This window comes from Crocodylus porosus, unplaced genomic scaffold (genome assembly GCF_001723895.1).
Source record: "Crocodylus porosus isolate Cpor-Errol unplaced genomic scaffold, CroPor_comp1, whole genome shotgun sequence".
Taxonomy (NCBI): Eukaryota; Metazoa; Chordata; order Crocodylia; family Crocodylidae; genus Crocodylus; species Crocodylus porosus.
In genome coordinates this window covers 106,627,269-106,650,735 of record NW_017728943.1, presented here as the reverse complement: position 1 = coordinate 106,650,735, position 23,467 = coordinate 106,627,269, and the positions used below count along the sequence as shown (strand labels likewise).

At 42.6% G+C, this 23,467-nt stretch overlaps 1 protein-coding gene across 2 annotated transcripts in view; it reads right to left on the bottom strand.

The window, feature by feature from the left end:
* The window catches only part of RPS6KA2 (ribosomal protein S6 kinase A2), a 537,755-nt gene that overhangs the window by 105,372 nt on the left and 408,916 nt on the right, over window positions 1-23,467 (bottom strand). For both annotated transcript variants that reach the window (XM_019549973.1, XM_019549974.1), the window contains 2 exons: window positions 15,290-15,360; window positions 14,162-14,250 (listed from right to left, as the gene is read on the bottom strand). In XM_019549973.1, coding sequence (XP_019405518.1) covers window positions 14,162-14,250; window positions 15,290-15,360 — 160 coding nt within the window. The remainder of the gene's footprint in view (window positions 1-14,161; window positions 14,251-15,289; window positions 15,361-23,467) is intronic.

The window sequence follows — 23,467 nt, the reverse complement described above, 5'->3', positions numbered from 1 at the left end:
TAGGCATACTTTAGACCCACCCCTCAATAAGTCTCCTACACCGGTCACAAAGGGGAAGTTTATTGATTACAGGGGGCAGGGTGAAAATACAGTACAAGATAGAGCAATATCATAGAAATCCCATAGAGCAAAACAGTCTGGCTGAGGTAGACTTTTGATCACGCATCTGAGTTACTGCCAGCTAGATATCTAACCAGATCTTGAGTAGCTTACTCACAAGCATCATCCCGAGGCTGCTGGAGATTCCCTCTGGAGGCAGGTCGTTCCTAGCTCATGAGTTATGGGGGAGAGAGCCAGTTTCAGATGGTAAAGCTCCTCTCTAAGTCCAAGTCCCCCACATGGCTGCTGCCCCCACCCCTGGACAGTCTTAACTTATATCGCCCCTGTGACCTCATTCACCTGGTCCAATAGAAGCCAGCACCTGTTGGCTGTTGGCCAACCAATTTGAAATACATCACTAGGTGCTGGGCAGACTTTAGCCCACCAGGTAGATGCCCCTCACCCAGGTAGGTGATACCAGTCCCATAGGCAGAGGGAGCAGGTTTCCCCCCTCCCTCAGGAATGTATCCATCTCAGGTTACCTAAAGAGATAGGGTAAAGGTGTGTCTCCTCTGCTGGGCCCATCCTAATCAAATTCTCACCGAGCAGAGATTCTGGGGAGAAACAAAGGTGGCTTCCTGCCACAGGCAATATGAAATGTATGGTCCTTTTCTGGAAAATGCGAAACTCCCACCAAACTACCTATTTTACTTAAAAGAACTGAGAAATACCACAAACTGTATAAGCCATCACATATATGTTCCAAAATATTTCATGAGTGGAAACACAGTGAGCAAGGGAAAAAAAAACACTTCAAGATGTCAGGTTGTGTAGTAAAGCTTATGTAGGATCTTCACAGCTAACTTCCCATGGTTCCTATAAGATGCAAATAATCTTCTGACATGTGGCACATATTAAGCAGGCAACACTAGGAGTATGCTGAGGAATTCTCGATCCAGTGGTATTACCGCTACCTAACACTTGTACTTCACACCTCAGTCTAAGTCATTGGAGATATGTCTTATTATCTAATTAATGAAAGAGACAGGTGGGGAAAACTGTAGTGTAGATAACATTATGCTCAGAATTTCAAAACTGTCAGTCAATTTTGGGCATCTCAAAGCCATGGGTGCCCATTTGAAGATACAACCCTTTCATTTGCATTGGTACCAAAACCCTGAATGTCAAATGCTGTTCATTCATTGACAATTTTATTATATTTCTTTTTTATTCCATAGATGATTTAATGAAACTCCTTTGGGATTTTATTGCAATATATCTAATTCTTTCATTACTTTTACCTTATGTCTTCATTTGACATCCTTTTTCATTCTTTTCAGCACCTTAGTTTACTTGCTTCAGTGCATTCAGGAAAATCAACAGGTGTTCAGTAATAATTAAACAGCTGTCAGATTTAGTGGAGTGTACGATATTTTTGGTTCGTTTGATTTTATTAATAATGTCTTTCATTCTCCTCCAGGGGAAATAAAATCTGGATATGAAGACTCTGCATTGCATTTTTGGGGGCCGGTTTTTCTGAGGTGCTGAGTCCCATCTGCTATGTGCTAAACATTAATTCCAGCTGACATCAGTGGGAGGTCAGGTGGCTGAGCACCCTGTAGTAGCTGTCAGAATCTCAGAGGACTGCATCTTTATATGCAAGCTTTGTGCTTCCTGAAGATCAACTTACCAGCAGTTTTATAACAGGTTTTGTAAACTCAAGCTTTTACAAAATGGGACATCTGCTTTTCTTGCACGCAAGACCTTACTAGTGTTTGCCAAAGTGCACTGACCAGGAACGGCTTCCTACAGCCTGCTTAACACTTGCTGATAACTGCGTATTAAAAAAAATGCTTGCTCAGTGTATGCAGGGCTGTCAGGCAAGTACACAAAGTAGCTGATCAGACAGGGGAGTTTATAGCTTATATTTCCCTTCCTGCTCCAGCGTTAACATAGAAGAGACTTCCAGAAATCAATAAAGAATTGGCCAGCTACAAACTTTGTTCCAACTTCTTAATAGGAAGCTGAATACATCCTCTAAGTTCAGTACACTGACCAAATGACCTACGAAATATCAGGGTAAGCTAATTCTGATTTTTGTATGAAAAAGAAGCAACTGATTAAATCAGAAGGATTATATTACTGTAATGCCACTGTCAGAAGAAAATGACATCCAGAAATGGTGCTTAAAAGAAGCAATGGTGGAGTCTATGTGTACAGAGGTGATAACAGAGCTTCATGATTTCTTATATAATGCTTCTTCATTAACATATGACAGAAATCATATACCCAAATGCTGGTCTCACTGAAGTGGATGGAAAAAACATCCTATTGGCCTCAGTGCATGAGGATAAGCCCCTAAGTATCTGATTACATTAGCTGGTAGCCTTCTCTCAGATGTGGATGATTGATGATGCTTTCCCTTTTCTTTTCTGCTCCTTTGTTTTTTCCCCTATCCCTGTTTTCCAATGCAATTCACTGCTGCTGTCTCCTCATAAACAGTTGACATCAGTATGTGGCAGGAATGACTCATCTTTTTCACAGAGACTGAAATCCCTTCCAGGCCTCCTCTCCCATGATCCTATAATCAGGTATAAGTATAAACATCTCAAACACCATGCTTTTCTTCCTTACTTCCATATCTGAATATCATGATCTGATTAATTCCACTTACACTAAAGTTGGTTTGGAAGATGCACTTAAACAGAAATCCTAGCTGGAAATACCATAGAGCAGGGGTGGTCAACCTGTGGCTCCAGAGCCACATCTGGCTCTTCAGAAGTTAATATGCATCTCCATTTGGAAGCTGGTGTGCTTGTGCAAAGATTCAAAGAGATTGATATTAACTTCCGAAGAGCCACCCGTGGCTCTGGAGCTGCAGGTTGGCCACCCCTGCCTTAGAGCTCTGGAATGTTAAAAATGTATTGCTATGAAGTTCATGGTTTGAGTCCATCTCATGTTAATGTATTACAATGAAGAGACGGTGGTTGTTAATGGTCTAATTTTTACAGGAGAAGAATACTCAGGATTTACACTGAAGTTAAAGGGAAAGCAGAGTGCTCCGTGCCTAGCTCCTCTGAAAATCAGGTCACAAACTCTATGAGAGAACCTTTTAATATTTGCTCATCAAATGTACACTGTTGCAGGGCACTAAGATGCCTGCTTCTTTAAGGGCAGAAACTGCCCAGAGAGAGGGCCCTAGGAGCTAGGCAGAACACCCACAGGTGCAGGTTACTGTGGCAGCAGGCTAATGAGGGAATTAGCCTGCACCTGCACCCGGTCAGCTGCCCAGCAGAAAGCAGGGCCCTGGGCACATATAAACCCCAGGGCTGGGACTAGAGAGTTAGTTCTCTGGCAGCAGCAAAGGGGGAAGGCATTCTCAGAGAGGAAGCTAACTGGAGATGCTTGACTGCCTGTCTTGCTTCTGGTAGGCCTAAGGGGCTATAGGAGCTCATAGGTACTGGTGGCTGGGGGAGGCCCAGTAAATTGAGAGAGAAGCTTGTCTTCTAAAAGGGGTTAGAATGTGGACCTTACGTTATGGCTGTGTTGTAGCCCAGAAGCTTGTGCTTCCTGTTGTTATTTAAACCAGTGGACCAGGCTGAGGCTATTGGGGGAGGAGGAGGCCTCACTAGGACACACTACAGTGTGGAGACCCCAGTGCCAGAAAGGGTGCAGTGACAGGGGGTGAGCAGATCCCAGTGTCAGAGGGTGCAGTTACTGAGGCTGGACTAAGCTGAGGCCTGAACACAAGAAGACAATGTCTACATAACATCTGCGAGGCATGGGGTGCGATAAATGGGCGGTTTTGGAGTCCCGCATCTAGCCCATAAGGCTTAAGGGTAGCGTAAGGCACCTCTTGAGTGTAGAATGCAGTAATGGGGTCTAGCAACCCACAGGGTTTAGAGGAGTCTGTCAGGACTGTGACTGGGCAGCAACTCAAGGGCAGCCTCCCAATTCATCATTTATATCAGCAAGCTGTGGCAGGCAAGGTTAGAAGGCACCCATAAGGTAGAGCTGGCACGGTCATGGTGCCCTATGGACCACCATGGCCATCCCAGAGGTGGCTGTATCGTGACATACATCTATTATAACAGTAACAATAAATATATGTTCTTTGATAAAGAGACATGCAAACAGGACAAGATAATCAGTATGGGTACCTAATTTCATAGGGACTGATAGACCTCGGAATAAAAGGTGAATATGTAGTAGGTTACATAACCACACCATGTAATGCCCACACCACATGCTGATAATCTCATCAACATCCCCTCCACCTACCATATTTACTCACAAATAATACTCACAAAAAAGGACTGGCTTTCCACAACTGTGATGCATATCTTAAGCAGTGAAGCTGCTTTTCTGCTTAGACTACCAACAGTAGCATTTCTAGTAAGGCAGAACTGAAGGAATCAATTTTATGACTTATTAGTGTAGTGGGCAGACTGTGTTATGCTAAGGCTCTTAGAGTCTATGCCTTCCCAGAACTAAGCAATAAAATTGTACAGACTGCCTTAGAAGGCAGTAGGAAAAGTGATTGCTGTGACTAGTATAGTAGGCAAACCAGGTATATAAGTTTCCCTGAAATGAAACAAAACCAAAAACTGAATAGGATTGGAGTATCTTACCTAAAAAGATGAGGTAAGGAACTTCAGGACTGGATGACTTGGGATGAGAAAGTTATAAAAATAATGGACAAACAAAGGAACAGCTATGTGTTTGTGTTGTTGCTCTGGGGAGATGGAGGGCACTGGTGGAATTCCTGCTCAAACAGTGGGAAAGCTGGAAACAAACATCCCATACACCCAGCAGAGGACCCAAAGCTGGTACCACCGAAGCTCACTTCTATTAAGTCTAAAGGAGCCATTTGCCAGGTCATCTTACAGGGAGGAAATTTGTAATAGTGTTAGGGGTTACTATTAAAGTTCACTTGATACCACATCAGATGAGGGGCTGGGTCAATCCTTGGAGGTCTCTGGCAAAAGAATCCTATTGGTAACAATAAGAATCTACTTAACTCCTGATACTCCATCTTCACTCAACAGGTGTTAATGACCCATTCTCCTTTAAATGGTCTTGATGTTCCACTACTCAAGCTATCTCTTCTGCAATTCTTCTAAAGAATTTAGCTACTGCTAATCTCTCTTCTCCTATTTCACAATCCTGAAGAATATTTTTAGCTCTATTAAAAAAACCTAGGTCTGCCCATGGAGTCCAGTCTTCAGCAGCTACAGCTTCAGCATTTGGCAGAGCTGCCAAGAGCAGCTATCAATTCAGTTGTGAAAAGGGTTCAAACTGTAACATTCCCCTGAACAGGAAAGGGAGCATGAGTGATATTAAGACTAGGTTCTGTCCCTGTGTATACAGCTGTAACTCTAACTCTGGAAATCTATTTGCTTCTTCATTCTGCCTACCCCAAAACAAGGTGCATGTCTTATTTGGGGTGGCCTTTGTGAGAAAATACAATATTTATTATCTATTGTTTGTTCCATTTAGGATTCTGCAACAGGAACAGTTCTGTCAGATTCTTCATGCCTGCCAGTAGCCCTTTTAAAGTCAAAGAGGAATTCTGTTAGGGTGTTAAATTTGATCCATGATCCTTTCCAGGCCTAGGCCTCAAGCAGTGTTAATGTAGTCTTTCAAGTCACTGATATTTGAAGAGTGGCCTATAACCTACTGGAGCATGTGTGATTTGCCCAGAGGACCCTTGAAAAATGGACATTTGAACACTATTTTCACCAACAGCAAATAACTGATTGAAGTACATTCCATAAAACATTAGGATTTATATAAAAGCAGTACATGTTAATAATGGAGAATACAATTATTTTTTAAGAATGTGGTTATGAGCATATAATTATTTTAAACCTCAACTGTTCAACTAAAAATGCCTACAAACAATAATTACACTTATACTACTTTTTCCTGTTGTTTTATTATTGAATTGTTATAGGAAAAGGGGCACTGTCAGAAGTGTGGAAGTTGTTGAGTTAGTTGTTCAGAAATGAACAGAAAAGGTTTCCTGATTTGCAGTTTCTGTGGATTATATTCTTTACTACTTTTATGGTCTCAGAATTCTTTCCATCAAATCACTTCAAATACGTTGCTTATTCCAAATTTGAGAGAGAAAGGTATACAGTGACCCTGACACAGTGGAAAGTTCTTTACAGCAATGAGACCTGTTATTTCAGTAAAATGCTGTAAGACGGAACAAAAAAGTGTTTTCAATTTAAAAACCATTTTCTTTGGGGAAGCTAAGGAAAGTGGGGGGAGGGAAAAGTACAATTACTGCTTTGGGTACTATCTAGATCCTACTGAAATAAACCTTCAGCTTATACTTTCTTGGCATGAATTCTCAATTATACTAAGGTCCCCTTATGCTATTCCAGCAGTGTAAAGGGGCCCTGAAATCATTTCGCTATCTGATTGGTGTAAAAACGTCATGGTATTAAAGGCCTTAGCACAAATAAGAATCAGGCTCTGTTGTTTCCAAAAGTTTGGGTATCTGGATACATCTACATAGCCTGCCAGTCCTTTCCCTTCCTGAGTGTTTGTCCTGTGATTGCCTAGCCATTCACTCCTTCAGGGACTCAGAACTGCACTGGCCTGTCATTGCTCCCTGACTTAGTGGGATGTGTAGCTAATGCTAAGACAGGAGTGATATTGGACTCATGTTACACTTATAGCAGATGGTATAGATCAGGGCTGTCCACCTTCTGGTCAGCCAGGGACCACATACCATGTGGCCCACAACCTGGGGGGCTGCATGAGGTATGGGCTACAGACCTGGGGGATGCTCACTGTGTTGGTGAGCCACAGACCTGGGGGAAGCTTACTATGTGGTCCCTGGCTGACCAGAAGGTGGACACCCCCCTACCCCCGCCGAGGCTCTTCCCCACCATATGGGCAACCCAGTGAGCACCTCCTACCATGTGCACAGTGCAGGAAACCTGGCTCTTCCCCCTCCCAGTCATGCATGCCATGAGGGCAGTCTCCTGCTGTGCTGTTACGAACCCAGGAGTGTGAGCAGAAAGTAGAAACCAAATGGGGAGGATGTGGGGGGAGGCCTGAGAAACCCGGCTTCCACGGCAAAAGCAACAGGCGGGGGGGGGGGAGGTCGGGGAACGGCAGCTGGGTGGGAGCCAGCAGGCTGCATACTAACCCTTCAGGGCTGCATGCAGCCCACGAACCACCAGTTGGACACCCCTGGTATAATTCATACTATGGTTGACTCAAAACTGGGTAAACAATGCCTAGCATGAGGGTCTATATCATAAACCTTCTTTAAGGTACCAGGCCTTAAAAATAAAACTGGATAAAAGGGATTACCACCCTCCCTTTTGCTCTACCCCCTCCTTGTACTTCTAATATTATTCTAGCATTCACAACCTGAAAACAACTAAAGTGTCAGAGCAGTATTTTATAATGGGGATTCACCTCTAATTCTAGTGGTTTATTAAACACTATCTGTTAGAACATCATACAGAGAGTTGGGGGGAGGAAGGCAAGATGAAAATCAAAATCAAGTAATTTGTAAGTTGTATTTTGCAGCTTGCTAGAGTTAGAAATGCTGTTGGTGAAAATGCATATGCTTCCTAGATTACTAAACTTTTAAACCAGTGATTGAAAACAAGCGCTTGATCATCTTTATTTTAGTATGCTTCATTTAATTTTTAAGGGACTTTCTCTGCCAAAATGTCTCACTCCACTTTCCTTTAACTATGGATTTTATACGTAACCCATTGCCGGCTCATATCTACAAAGCCACATTATTCCTTTTAAGTACTGCCTTCTGCCAAATGGTTAGACCAATTGTCGGCTAATTTAAATTCTGCTCCTCTCATTACGAAAAACAATCTGTTTTAATCATCCTGCCTTCACATTCTCATGCCATTAGTCCTAATTCAGCTATCCACAATCATTTTATCACCAGTATACCCAAAATTACTATTAATGTTAATTTAGGACAAAAACCACCTTTTCATTTTGCTTTGCCTTTGCTTTAAAAACCTTTCTTCAGATTCTTCATTTATTGTTATAATTAATTTCTACTTTGCAACCCAATCCCTTTATTACTACAGTAAGCATCAAGTTTTAAAACCATTATTGTCAGCAATTACTCGTTATTAAAATGGAGAAAACCCTTAGGCTAGAATTTTCATAGCAAGTTCTAAAAGTTAAGCTCCTAAATCCTTACTTAGCTTCATAAATAAAGTGGCTTTCTCTTCATAAGTGATTTGCACCTGGTAGTTCCCACCAACTTTCCACTGCTTCCATCTCTTCTCTTCTGTGGATCCCACTGTGCACCCCTCTTGGCTTCAACAGTTTAGGAAGCCCTGAAAATTAATTCACTCCCACTTTGGATCCTCAGTATAATGTTGGAATCCATGAAAAGAGCAATCTCAAGGACAGGATGCAGACATGGGGGAGGAGAATGCAGACAAGCAGAGGGTCATAGAGCAGAAAAGTTCCCCATCAACGAAGAATATTCCACTCCAGAGCCTGGACTTGAACACAGGATTCCCAAGTCTCAGCATCCTGTGACTATCAGGCAACTATCTATGATCCAGGGCTGTCCCAAGAGCTGGCAGCTAGCTTGCCAACTGACTGACTAATCAAGCTGACCAGCTCTCTGGTTTCTGGGTTGTCCAAACGGGGGGGCAGGCAGGCTCCCTGGCTTCTGAGCTGTTCATTTGATAGGTAGGTGAGCTACTTGGGTTGCCTGCCTAATAGGTTGGATGGACTGCCTGCCTGCCAGTTTTTAAAATCATTTTGAGATGTGTTTGTTCTTTCCAGTTCAGAATGAAAATATTTCTAAATCTCAAAATCCTTTTTCTGTGAAATGGAAAACCTTTTCCCCTGCACTGCTCTATGTAAGTAATTTCATGAGATTAAAAAAAAATGTAAAAAACTTCACATTGAAAAGTCAAGCCCTCAAAAGTTAGGAAACACAAGAATTAAGGCTGCTTGGTTGACCTGACTTGAAGCTGATGCTGCCTGACACACTTTTAGAGAACTGACCATCTATTCCACTTGTTTCAGGAGCAGCCTATAGTCCTATATTGCAGGATCTTTTGCATCTGTGCCTCCAAAACATTCTTTGGTTGCTCCTATGCATCTTTCCTTTTGGAGGAGAAAACCCTTCTGGAACAGGATTCTCTGCTTTTTACCTGTAGCCCCCCACAGGTAGTCGAGTATTCTTGTCTTTGATAGATTTCCAGTGTGCATCCATTCTGATATGTAGTTGTTTGGTTTCTCTTACATATTTTCCATCAGGGTATTTAGTGCACTGGATGAGATATACAGTATAACATTTCTGGAGGTGCAGCTGTAAGATCCAGGAATGTTGATGGTTCTGTTGTGGTGGCAAAGAAGGGGACACGCCAGGTCGAGCTGCTGATCCCTGTGCCACAGATCAGATCCAGTCACTTTGGGCCATTAACTGAGCACTACTGGTTTAGGTTCTGGCATAATAGATAGGGTTCAAAACCTGCATAGGGAGCAGTGGGGTCTAGACATTGTCACTTAGTCAAGAAGCGTATCTATGATTCCAGCAGTGTAAAACCAACGTGGTATCAAAAGAGCTCTGAGGAAAGTCAGGCTTGAGGAAAGTTTAGTTGAATCTAAAAATTAGTGAGCTGAACACTAATCAATTCTTATCTCGCTGCTATGGGCAGTAGGAGGGAGCTGAAGGAGCGGTACAGCCACTTCATTCTTTACACCTTCTCATGGCAACAGGTAATGGCAGAGGGCATAAGTGTTGTCCTGACAAACACTGCTGTTTTTGGTTAACTCAGAGCACAAGCATCTATATTGGGATCCACACTGACATACAGTTGAAGATGAATGTTCATTTTACACATGAGTACTGCTGTAGCCAGCAAAGCATTGAAAGATCGCATAGCAGCCTGAGGACACATACTGAGAAGAAGCTTCCATTTTCCAAACACACATCATTATTAGAAATTGCAAGATCCATGGCTCAGCCAGATGATGATGTAACTGGACTGCCAGGCATTTTGCTAAGAGCTGTCTGTCAGAATACTAATGCTGTGACTGCTACATGTAGACTCAAATGCACTACATAGCATACCTTCAACACCACCTCAAGTGCTTGAACAGCTAAGTACAGATGCCAGAAGAAAAGAAAAAAAAAAACACTCCTGCATTACTTGCTTGAACACATCTTGGAACAAGTTATTTGCTCAATTTAGCTTTGCATTCCTACTCTTGTCCCTAGTCCAAAAAATCTTAGAAGCATAAGTAGTTACAGAAGGGAACAACGTATCGCTCTTCACAGGTTTCTCAGTATTTACACTATTCGGTGGTTTCTTCTCCAAAAGGAAAGTAATAAATCAGCCCCGTGGAGGTTTTGGCAGCTAATGTCAGCTAATGACATATTTAACCAGGAGCAATTAGCTATTTCTTTTCCTATGGCAGATCTTGCAGGGTTGAAGAGCCACTTTCCTTCTTTTCCCTGAGGTCTTTTCTTTGCAACCCCCTAAAAGATTTGAATGCAATTTCCACTGAATAGCAGGTATATAGGAGAGCATAAATAGAACATGGCTAAATGGCGGTAATGAAAGCTGTACAGTAAAGCAACTGTTTCCTTTATTTTCTGAAAAGCATAATTACTCCAGAGTAAAATCACTTTTATTCCAGAACAAAATATCCACATGGCGGAGTTATATCTGAATGGCTGGGATACTTTCCCATATAAGCAAGCCCACAGTTTCCATCCGCGTATCCATTTACTATAGGGCTAAGAATAAATGCAAGCATTGTACTACACAAATATAAATTTTTCCTTATGATTAACATAAAAGCTCTGAAAATCTAGCAGTTATCTCAAAGCTACATTTTTTATGACTATCCAGTACAGGATACATAATATTAGTGACTTAAATTCTTCTGGTGGCAGAACTGATAGTGCAACCTTAAATAATGAAACGGAAAAAAATAATGTTTAATTGGACAAGAGTTCCAATCCATTCTCCATGACATCCTCTGTTTGAATTTCAGAATCTTGGGCTTTAAATTTCCCTGTCTTGCCTTCCACTTCCCTGAAAACTGTGTCTAATTTCATAGTGGGGTATTACTTAATAGTGGAGACTCTACAACAGTGATAAACAACAATGCGCTTGGAATTTTTAAAATATCCTAAAGACAATGAGAAGCAATAACTTGATTAGTTCCTTAATTTGCTAGTTTGTCAGTTGCAGAAACAGAGTCCTTTATTATGAGGTAAGGCCACAGTAATTCCCCCAAAACTAAACATGGCAGAAGATGAACATGCTTAGGATGCAGCAACAGAAACAATGGTAAAGACTTGCAAAACTTTTAACGATGGGAAAAGGAAAAGTCATGAAATTGGCAGTAGAGAGGAGAAGAGGGATAAACTACTAATAGAAATGGAGGTAGGAGAAAAAGGAGAGCTGTCAAAATAAAGAATGAGAAGCTAAATCTTCCTGCAACTACTCTTTTTTCCTTTTGCCTCTCTTCTCTTTGATGTCATTCCCTTGTTTGCCTAGAACAGAGCAAGAGATTAGGGAGGTAGAAAGAACTTAAAATATTTTCATAGAACAAAGCAATACTTTAATTAATAGTAGCACAAGGCATGTCTACACAAGATGCTTTACTGTAAAGTAGCATAGTTTATTGTGCAATAAGCATTGTATCTACATGTGCACATGCTTACTGCATAGTAAATCTTGCTAATAGCAACTAATTTGCTACCTGCAGATGCAAATAGCAAATTTACTCATGAGTAGTTACGACGCAGTAGTGCTTGTGTAGATGCCTGCCCAGGAGCAAATCTGCTCCTGGTCAGCCAGCCACCAGGGGGTAGGATATAGCTTCCTGCCCCTGGAAGCTGCCTGCTGCAAGGGTGGGCTCCACCACCAGAGCTCTGGCAAGGACTATGTCTCCCTGCCCTGGAAGCAGGGAGCTCCAAGCCCCCTGCTCCAAGATCATGATGGTGAAGCAGGGGCTGGGAGATGAGGATCCTTATCTCCCAGCCCTCACTCCCCATTTGTGACCATGGAGCTAGGAGATCCTTATCTCCCAGAGCTAGCTCTGTGTTCATGGGGCTGGTGCTGGGAGATCTTTGTCTCCCAGCCCCAACCCCACAACTGTGGAGCAGGTGCTAGGAGACAAGGATCTCCCAGCCCAAGCCATGCAACTGCGGAACTTGGGCTGGGAGATAAGGATGTCCCAGCACTGGGTCCCTGATTGTGGAGCTGGTGTTGGGAGCTCCCGGAAGGCAGGAGCTGGGGAGCCTGTTCTCTGCTCAGCACCATGAGCGCAGAACTGGGTGGGGAACAGGCTGGGGAGCTGAGTGGAGAACAGACTCTTCAGCCCCCATGCTCATGGAGCTGAGTGATTGCAGAGTGGGGGCTGGGAGGTCCCAGCCCCAGCTGCCTAACTGAGACAGGGGACTTTAAAGGAGCTGCAGGTCCCAGCTCCCAAGCTCCCCAACCTGTTCCCCATCCAGCTCCATGCTTGCAGAGCTGAGCAGGAAACAGGCTCTCCAGCCCCAGCCCTGCAATTGTAGAGTGGGAGCTGGGAACTGTCCCCATCAGGGGCAGGTCCCAGCCCTGTGCCCTGATCAGGTGATTGAGGCATGGGGCTGGGAAAGAGCTGCATGGGTTGGGCAGATCCTGGCCCCCTAGCCCGTCTACCGGTGGGACATCTAGTAGCGAGCCCCTGACTGGGCCACTGCACTGACACATGGGGCAGAGGGGCTCACTGATACTTGCCCCACTGGTGGATGGCGCAGGCGGCTAGGACCTGCCCCACCCCTGCAGCTCTTTCCAAGCCCCATGCCTTGATCACCTGATCAGGGCATGGGGCTGGGACCTGCTCCACTCCACAACTGCCGGGCAGGGGCTGGAGAGCTTGTTCCCTGCTCAGCTCTGCGAACATAGAGTTGGATGGGGAACAGGCTGGGGATCTTGGGGGCTGGGACCTGTCCCTCCCCTGCAGCTCCTTCCAAGTCCCTTGACCCAGTCAGGGAGCAGGGGCTGGGAGCTCCCTGCTGCCGGGGCAGGGGGACATTGTCCCCACCTGGGCAGCAGGCAGCTGCCTTGAGGGCAGGGAGAATTGTCTCAGCCCTGCCCAAGAGACAGCTGTCTCCTGGCCCTGTACTTCCTGCCAGCCCCAGGCTAGTAACAAGGGGAAGCCTTGATCTCCCACTGGTGGCAGCAGGGGCCCATTGCAGGGCTGCAGGAAGTGGGAATAGTTTGCTGCTAGGAGCATCAAGTCTGGTCCCATGTCCCTGCATGTGTAGATGCTTGCCCGGGAGCATTTAGTCATGAACAGTTTACTTGCAAATAAATTGATCTTTGAACAAATGCATGTGTAGATACACCCGCAGTGTTCTTTTAGTAAACTCCTCTTCGATACAGTTACTCTTGGTCTTCCCAGCATAAACAATTTAACAACCACAATTTCAAAGGAGGCACCTACTACTATAAACTGAATCCATTTACCAAGTCTCTTCTGATATCCCCCCCAGAACACCAGTACCTTCTTAATGGAACTCTAAATGGTAGAGACAGCACTAGGTAATCTCAAGTACTTCCTCTACACTTATTAACACTTAAATGGGAGCTAAGATGAAAGATAAAGAAAAAGCATTTATGATAAAGGAGGTATTTATTTTTTTTGGTATTCCAGAGGGAGGGTCCTTGTTCAAAATGCTCCCAGGAAGCTAAATAAGACGACACAGAAATGTAATATGGATGGAGATGCAAGAAGAATTTGGCCTCCCTCCCCAAATTGGACCAAAATTATAGACAGATCATTAGAAATGTCATTAGTGTCTTATTTTCCTATGTGATTATCCACAGGGGTTATATTACTCAGCTCAGAAATGCTGGTGATCTACACTACTTCTTCAGTGAAGAAATAAATTATGAATTAATCTCAAGCCTTGGATTCCAGTGGTGTGGCTGATTTTCTTGCTACTATGCCCAGTATTGCCTATGGTTTACTGCATGACAAATGTAAATACACTTGCACATATAATGGAGAGGACACCTACCAATTACCATGCACTGAAAGAAATTATTGTTGCCACATTCTACACAGCAGAAACGGAAAATGCAGAAATCCATACCTAATCTGTTGGACGGGTTCCTTTTGAAGAGGGCTCGCAACAAACTCTGGGCTTCTATGCTCAAAAACTGAGGCATTCCCAGCTTGGCTCTGAAAGGACAGAACATTTCCTCCAAATTTTCATATTTACAGCTGCAGTTCATAGCTTAACTTAATTGGGGCATGCATGCACGCACGTGCGCGCGCGCACACACACACACACACACGTACATACTCTCACGCATTTGTCACCAAAGGTGCAAATACCTAAACAGATTACAAAAAGACAGCATAATCTTCCTCCTATTGAAGCTAAAGGAAGTTTTGCCACTGACTTCAATAGGAGCAGGATGAGACCTGAAGCACCTTATACTATCACACAGTTAAGGTTGCACAAGGGTTCTAAGGGGTTATTTGCAGATATTTCTACATTTTTTCAATTGTTTCCCTTTATAGTTGGCAATCTTATTCTTCTCCCCGCCCCCCACCCCCAGTTGTTCCTCATTCAAAGTCAAGCACAAATAAATTCCAAAGTCCGAGTGCAAAATTTTTTGGGAATGTTTTTGAGCCATAATGGCTGTTTAAAAATAGGAAGAGAGCAATAATAAACAGTATATTTTGCTTTGTTTAAGAACCTCAGGCTTCTACGAATAGCTCTGGTACTTCAATGGTACATGAAAGAAATCAGAAAATTGACTGGGTCAAGGGACCTGACAGGGAGTATGTGCGCAACCTTGCAAACTTTTATGCATGTGCTCAACATTGATTTAATGTGAAGGGAGGAAAGTGAAGGACTTAAAAGTCAAGAAATTACCACACAGAATTTTCACCACCTTAACTCTGCTCCCCCTTGTACATGTTTTATAAGTGAGTCTTTTATTACATTCAAATATTTTCCTTGAAAAGCCCCCTCGACAGGTTTATCAAAAACCACCCATTCCATTTCCTATAATTTATTCTGGATGTGATTTTCAAACCATCTAGCAGACTCAGCAGTGCAGTTTGTAGTAATGTGAACCCTTATACACAGTTTTCAAAATTCATCTTCTGTGTGTATTTGTTCTTAGATACATTCTGTATGCTTAGGTTCAACAGCTCATTCAATGAGCTCAGATAACACGTAGGTAGACTAAACGGATTTCATACTCACTTGAGAATGAGAGCCATTGTCTCCTTCCTGTCTTTCCCCTGGAATGGTAATGAACCAGTCAGCATCTCAAACTGTAGAATAATAAAAAAGTAATAAATTGATTTGCTTTACGTAGCACTTCTATATTTGACTTATTTTATTCACTTCAGTTTCACTTATAATGAAATGTTTAGACTACAGATGTCAAAAAATAGAGTTATACGAAGAAGATAGTAGAAATTTACTTGCCATCATAACCTATACAGAATATCAGAGACCAATACTATATTTCTCCTCAAAGGACTGCCTATGGAATTGCTCACACCTAGAACTTGGGAATCATGCACTAGTAGAAATGTATAACAGCTTAGTTCTTAAGGACAATATGAATCTGCTTCCTCCCCCTTTCTTTTACCTGGATGCACTCCCGTCATTTTTTTGACTTTCAGATCTAAACAAACCTAAAAACTCAAAGCAAAATCAGCTGCAATTACTAATTTTGCCAGACTAATACGCGAAAACATCAATCAGTCAGGGTTCCTTTGAAACTGAGCGATCCTTTCAACAAGCCTGACCTGAATTTCACATTTATAATGAAAGCCCAAACTAAGGAAGCTTCCTTGGTTTGAATTTCATTTTGCTTTTCATGCTCGTACCAACAGCATCATATCTGCGAAGATATGCAGTATTGGTTGATGTGTAGACAAAGAGAGACTAGGGACATAATTCAACCATCGCATAAATTAGAGCAACTTCCACTGAGGATAATGGGAATTGTGTCTGCTTACATCTGGGCTAGGCCTGGGACCCTTCTTTGTAATAACATATAAACCACTTAATAGTCAGTTATTTAATTATAAGCATTTATAACACCTTGTGTTGAGTTGTGCCTTACCAGGTGAATCATTCTACTAATTACAGGGATGCAATTTGTGCAGTAAGGTCCTATTTAATATTGAAATAGGTGGAAAAATCTTACACAAACTTGACTCCTCCTTTTATACCTTAAATAAGTTCCCCTTAAGTCTTGCCATTAAGTCCTTATTACTTGCAGAATGATTTTTCATTTTTGGAAGTCTCAAAGCACCTTACAAAGTTGGGTCAACTTTATTATTACAACTGTTCAGCTCAGGAAACTGAGGCAAAGTGATTTCCCCAAGGCCAAAGAACAAATCACCAGCAGGGACAAGGCATCCTGTCAGTCTGTCAACATGTTGATGCATTGACTCATGTTTCCTCCATTTTGTTTACTATCAGGTAATTAAAATAACTGTAAGTTAGTCTAGGAATAATAAGCAAGTACCTAGTGGTTATTTTTATTTATCTTGGAATAACCAGGACAGTGCTAAAATTTGCTCTGCTTTAATTAAAACAAATAATATAAGACACTAATATAAACAGCTCATGTATACCTACATGTATATCCATTTCACTATTTCAAAGAATATAAAAAGTAAAACTAATAATCCCACCCCCCCCCGGCTTCAAGTAATAGCTGCCCTGTATTTATTTAGGGCTAACATATTTTTAAAAAAGTAAACAAACAAAAAATCCCTATCCCAAAGCTTAAAAAGGAGCTTAAATTCTGTAAAGGGGAAGGGGGACCCCCCCAATTTTTTTTCTCTTTGAAATTTAAGACCATAAACTCTACATCTCATTGACTTTAGAATGACCCCAGTGAAAGGGAGGGCAGAATTTACATTGCTACGTTAAGTTTAAGTGTCAGACAAATATGTTTTGATGATATCTAAAATCAGTTCCTCCATTAGATGTGTGTGCATGCATATTTGTATGCATGTATAAATGCGTACCATATTTACCTAAATCCAAGATAACTTCACATTTAAGATGATCGCTCAATAGTAAAATTGTTATAATTTTCCATGTTGACAATCTAATATTTGGAGGGGCCATCTCCAATAATTTTTTTCCTTAAATTTGTCCTTCTCACTGCTTCAGCAGAGAAAGCAGTGGTAGGGAAAGTCAACAGCTATAGGGGGCAGGAAGAACCAGCACCATGTCACACCTAGAGCCAGAACTGGAGCTGCTGCAACCAGCATGGCTGCTGCCTGTAGGCATGCTGCTGGTTCCATGCATGTGCTCCATGTCCCCAGAGTCAGAGCTGCAACTAAGAGTAAGCAGCAGTGGGAGGGGCGAGGGAAGAAGTGGCAAGGAGGCAGAGATGATAGGGAGACACAGAGGCTGCAGGAGGCAGCTGGCAGATGGGACAGAAGCTGCAACTCCAGTTCTGTCTCAACTCTAGGTCAGGGCTGGAGCCAGAGCCACCTGGCCTACCACTTTGTATTCAAATCGAAGACTAGGGACTTTTCATCCCACACAGAATAGGGGGAAAATCTTGTCTTGGATTTGAGGAAATACAGTCTGTATGGGAGGCATGAGATGTCATGCAACAAATAAAAATGAAACGGAAATATTCAGACGAGGCAAAATGCCAAAAAGATCAGGGCATTTCCTAAAATCGAAAATCTCTGCAAATGTCCCTTTCTTAGATTCACTTTCTGTGGTATTTTAACATGCTTTTCAAAGGTGAAGCTGATATGGTTATGAACTATCTCTTGATTTTTATTTTTTTTTAAAAAGCATTACATAAATGTTAACTAGTTTTGTCTTCTTTCACCAGCGCTTCATTTTAATTTTTTAACAGAGATTGGCACTGTTTACTCATTGCTGCTTGAAGTGAAATCATTACATTCCTTGTAGATCTTAAGTCATTCCATATTTAAGAGAGATCATTCATCATCATCAACCACACTGTAACTTTATGCACATTAAACCTTCACTTCTTTTGTGGTGACCCCACCACTGAGTTATCTAGCATAGGTGGGGAAAAAACCTAATTTTATTTGAAGATTCATAGAACCATTTGCTGGCAGTGTCTGCACAGCAATAATCCATGAATTCAAAGTCTACAAAACTAGGCTGCCAAGCTTTAGGGGTTAGTTTCACTCAGAACATCCCCCAGATTGTTTCATTCTGTTCTGAAGGAGTTTCTTTACCTGAGCTACCCAAGCTACTGCATTTCCTGTTTTAGGTAAGGTGCAGTTCTGTGATGCTGGTGAATCTGCCTTTCCTAAAATTAAGAACCGTCATGCTTATGTCATGCCTGAATGAAGGCAGGCCTAAACAACTTCAGAACCATAAATATGGAACCATTTGACCTGATAAGAGCTCTTAAAATGGTGTCACCAGCAGTCAGTCACCAGGAAAAGCACTACATGACTTAAAGATCTGGATCAGAGAAAAAAAGAAACACCAGTATGATAGTTGTTTTAGTTGGAGAGAGGACAAGTCAATAATTAGGAAGGCTTAACTTTTTTGAGGGGACACATCATTCACATGTGCAAGCTGGACTAAGATATAAATAAGATCCGGCAGGAAGGCTGGGAACAGTGGTAGGCTTGGAGGGTCAGAAGGAAGTCATTATTCTACTCTGATTAAATGCAATTTTCAGTAACACTTTCAAAAAGTGCCTAAGTGACATGGAAGTTCAAGTCCAGGTTTCAAAGAGACTTACCCTTCAGGAGCCTAAGCTTCATTCAAAGGAATGAAGTCATTTTTTTTTCATTGGGACTTAAACCCTTTTGAAACCTGAACCCTTCATTTAAGCAATGAGAGAAGTATTAACCCCCAGCTGTGTCTATTCCACAACTCCAAAGAAGATGCGGTGAGTTTGAGTTTGGTATCTAACATAGTAATTTAAGGATAGCTGGGTGAGCAGGGCATGAGCCCTGGGCACTGCCTAATGGGGGTGCAGAATGGAGCTGGGATGGCACCTTACCCTCCTATCCCCTCTCCCTCCAACCCCCCTGTACTCTTCATCCTCTCTGAAGCAGCTTGGGTTTGGCAGTGGGGAAGGCAGAGGAGTGACAGTGCTGAGAGTTGCAGGAGCAGTGGCTGGTAGTTTGCTGCTACTAATGGAGATGTCATCTCTTTTTTGCTGCTGAAAATCATTGTTTTTTGGCTGCTTGACATGCACTGGTGGCATAAAAGGTGGCATCATCTCTCTATCCAGCAGCAAATTTCTGGACGCTGCCCCTCCTCTACACACTGCAGCTATCCAGGGTGCAGTGTTGGCCTTTGATCTAACATGTTATCCCTCTAATGCTTTCTCTCTTGTCATCTTCTTGCTATTAAACACCTAATTAAAAAACCTGACTGCTACAGTGAATTTAATTTGGTACAACGTCTGATACTGTATCAGGTGACACCAGTCTGAGACAGCCTGGTCACAGGCCACATAGGAAGAAAAGGTCTGTTGTTTCCACGCACAAGGGAATAAAAAGAACTGATTTACCACACAGGCACAGAGCACCAATCAACCTGAACAAACATGGTTCAGATGCCACACTGTTTAAAACAAAAGAAATTCTGTAAGTGACAATAAGCTGTGTTAGTAACTCTCGTGCATGGTGAAGAGAACGTCTTTTACCTCTACCTTCAATCACCAGCAATTTGTTACTGCATTTCTCTAATTACATGTTTCTAATATAAGGGTCGCATCAAATTCAAGAGACATGCACTTAACATTAATATTTAAAAGTCAGTGCTGCTACAGTGCATCATATGTATCTGCGTTTCTTGCTTCACCAAGTGGAATCAAAGCAGCAGCTGGAAGAACACATTTGTGTTTCTGTAACTGCAATGCTAATGTGTTTAATGTAATGCTGAAGAAGGTTAAGAAAACATTAAGTAAACAGCCAACCCATCTTCAAAAACTGAAACAGCTCATCTTGTCATTAGTTAAAGCCACTGCACAATTCCCTACATATTCCTGTTGATTATCAAAGAATATTGGTGATCCTGCTCCACCCTGAATATAAAACTTGATAAAGGGAATTAACAATAACAGCTATAACCCCTTCATGTAGACAGAGCCTTTGTTGGGGGGAGGGAGGAGCACGGAGGTCCACAGTGCAGGGACTGGGAGTGAGGCTGTAGGCATAAATACACATTGTAGGATTTTGGTCATGCGAGTAGGCATCAGACCCTCTCTAGAGTGTTGCTAAAAGGTTCAGATTCTATCCACCCCTCACATGTAAGATATACCTTAGTAGGTTTCTTGACCATTGTCTACTTATCCCTGGGATCTTACATGGGGCCCAATGGCCTGGTTCCTGCCTGCTCCTATACACAGTCTGGCACCATTATGGTATCCTCATTGGATACAAGATGGCAAATGCACCATCCTTTAGCTATGAAGGACTGCTGCCTTTTCCCAAGCCTGCCTGCTCTCCTCATACCAATAAGTAATGGGAAAGGTAATGTTTTTAGTATCCCAATTAGTCAATCATATAGAACATTTAAACACACATTTTTTTTCCAGCGATGCACCAGATACCCTCCACTTCAGTGCAGACTTGATTAATCGAGTCTGCTCCACACGTGAGCTGAGGCAAACTGCAGTGCACCATGTGCAGTTGTATAAAGTGGAGAAATGTGCGTCAGCATGCAGAAAATGGTGGTGGTGGTGGTGCACTTTTGAACTAAAGCACCTTCAAGGTGTTTTAGTTCAAAGGGGCACCGCTGCCATTTTCTTAGCGCTGACATGTGTTTCACCACTTATACAACTGCATACATCACAGCCCAGGCAACGCATACATGTATAAAAATGCCCATAGGGTGCCTATAAATGTGCTGAGGGGGAGGGATGGGGGGCATTTTATTTAGAGTGGTTCCCAGAGAGCCTCTCTAATTAAAATGTTACAGTGTCATGTGTACTAAGCCCCTGCGTGTTTAAAAATGGCCATGGGATGCTTTAACTAAAGCTCATTTGATGAGCTTTAGTTAAAACTCCCCAGTGGCTATTTTTAAATCCATGAAGGATAATACATGTGACACTGCGGCAATATCAGAGCATTTTAGTTAGAACGCAGAGCAGATTTGATTAATCGAGTCTGCTCCAATGCTTTCGAACCACAACGTGTCAGAGCTCACATACAGGAACCCAGAGCGATGCTCAAAGATTCTCTAGCAACACCATGCTATGGATTATGTAGCGAGTGGTTCCCTAGCAACAGCATACTATGGATTATGAATTTATGCTTCTCTAATGAGTAGCTGTGAGGGAGTCTCTGAGGGCTCCCTAGTTACCATGCTAAGCATTATAGGATGCCATATGCTCCTGCCTTAGTTCAAAACTAGTTACACTATTTCCTCCTCTCCTACTTCAACTCTTGGTATACTTTGATGTGAACCAGACAGTAACACTTATTTGATGACTCTAGATGGCAAGAAAATGAGAGAAGCAGCCCCATGGTGCCTACAGTGGAGACCTTGTATAAAGACCTTGCATACATGTGTAGAAGGGGGAACCATACTCCTTGAGGGTACATGTAATGGGAATGTTAGGTCACTGGCTCCTGCTGAAGTTAAGAAAGCATGTCTATGTCTGGTGTGGGGAACACTAGGATGGGAGCAGAAGATGGAAAAAGAATAGGCTATGCAAACACTTGAAGGCCTGGTCTGTTGAAATGTTGTGAGCTTGGGGTAACATTCAATGTTGCACTACAAACCTGTGTCCACATGATTTCAGAGAGAGAAGCATTTGTGTCATGACTCCTTGGTTGTGATCTCAGCTCTGTTAGTGACTGCCTATGAGGTCTCGGCAAGTCACTTAATCAGCAGTTTATTTTTCCCATTTGTAAAACAGTTAATAATCATGGTGTGAAACATAACTAATTAGTACTTGTAAATAGCTTAAAGATCTTCACATAGCAGGTGGTATACAAATCCAAAATGCACTTCCACAGGAATGGAAGTACAGTTATATTTAGATTTGGTGATGGGTATTGATCTGTTCAAATAAGTACTTGTATATTGTCCAGTGGTTGGTATTTAAGATTTTGTAGTACAATTAAGTTTTAAGTAAGAGTGATGGAAGAACAGAATATTTTCTTTCTGGTCAAACTACTATGAAGTAGTTTTGTCTGCTTGCACAGATGTTGTAAGTGCATTCTAAAACAAAAAAAGAGATTTCATTGTATTCATTATGCATTTACCACACTGCGTAAACACTTAACCTTTTTTTTTTCTGTGGCCTCCAAACCTGTCACCATTCACACCTATGACTATTCTTCCCTCACATCCACATAAGGCTGTCTGGCTCGTACAGGCTTTCCCTCACAGTCAGACATCCATAATTGCCTGAAGGTTTATTGCTCTGTAAATTAACCGGAGAGCACAAGAACAGACCAGTGCATCTCTTAGCCTTCCAACGGACTGATGACAGTTCAAAAACAGGCTAATCCACTAGGATCAAAAATTGTGTTGTGGGTTCCACAAATCTCTCACAAAGCAGCAACAAATAGACCAGATATAACTACAAATATTTAACTCTTCGGCTCAATCACTTAATAATGATATCCTTGATGAAAAGCTTTCAATAATGTCACTGGAGCAGAACTATATCTAGGTGTAACAGACAATCCTTGCCCTGTTACTGGGGGAAGACTATGAGGCCAGCAGGACCGTCAAGGGCCTTTAAGAGCACGGTCTTTGTAGCCCAGAGAAAAGGGAACTTATGGGAGGAAAAAGGCAGCTGCAAGGCCTTCAGAGAGAAAATCCAGGTGGTAAGCAGCCAAAGGAAAAGGGATACAGTCCCTGCAATGGCCAGTAGCTCTGCCCTAAGGAGTGGCCAACCGCTGAAGTAATTGCATCCAAAGGACAGGCAACTGGCAGGGCTGCAAGGTCTAATAATCAACCCCTGAACTCAGGCCAGACAATAGGTCTGGCTAGCTGCAGGTGGAGGGGCTTGGGGAATAAGAAAGCTTACCCTCAGGCTAGAGGGGCATTTTAGCCCTAGCTGGAGAAGAGGCAGGACTCCCAGTCAGAAGCCAGTGATACAGTCAGAAGCCAGTGATATGGGCCAATTAGTCTTACCTCGATCCTAGGCAAGCTTTTGAGAAAATTATTCTGGCACATATCCACGAGGGGTCAGCAGGGGAGGTCATGCTTAGGGCAACCAACACGGGTTCATTAGAGGCAGGTCCTGTCAGACCAACCCGGTGACCTTCTACGACCAGATCACCAAATCATTAGATGCAGGGGTAGCAGTGGACATAGTCTTCCTGGACTTTCGGAAGGCCTTCGACACTGTCTCTCACCCTGTTCTCATTAAGAAACTGGGGGACTGTGGTCTCGACACCCACACAGTCAATTGGGTCACCGACTGGCTGGAGG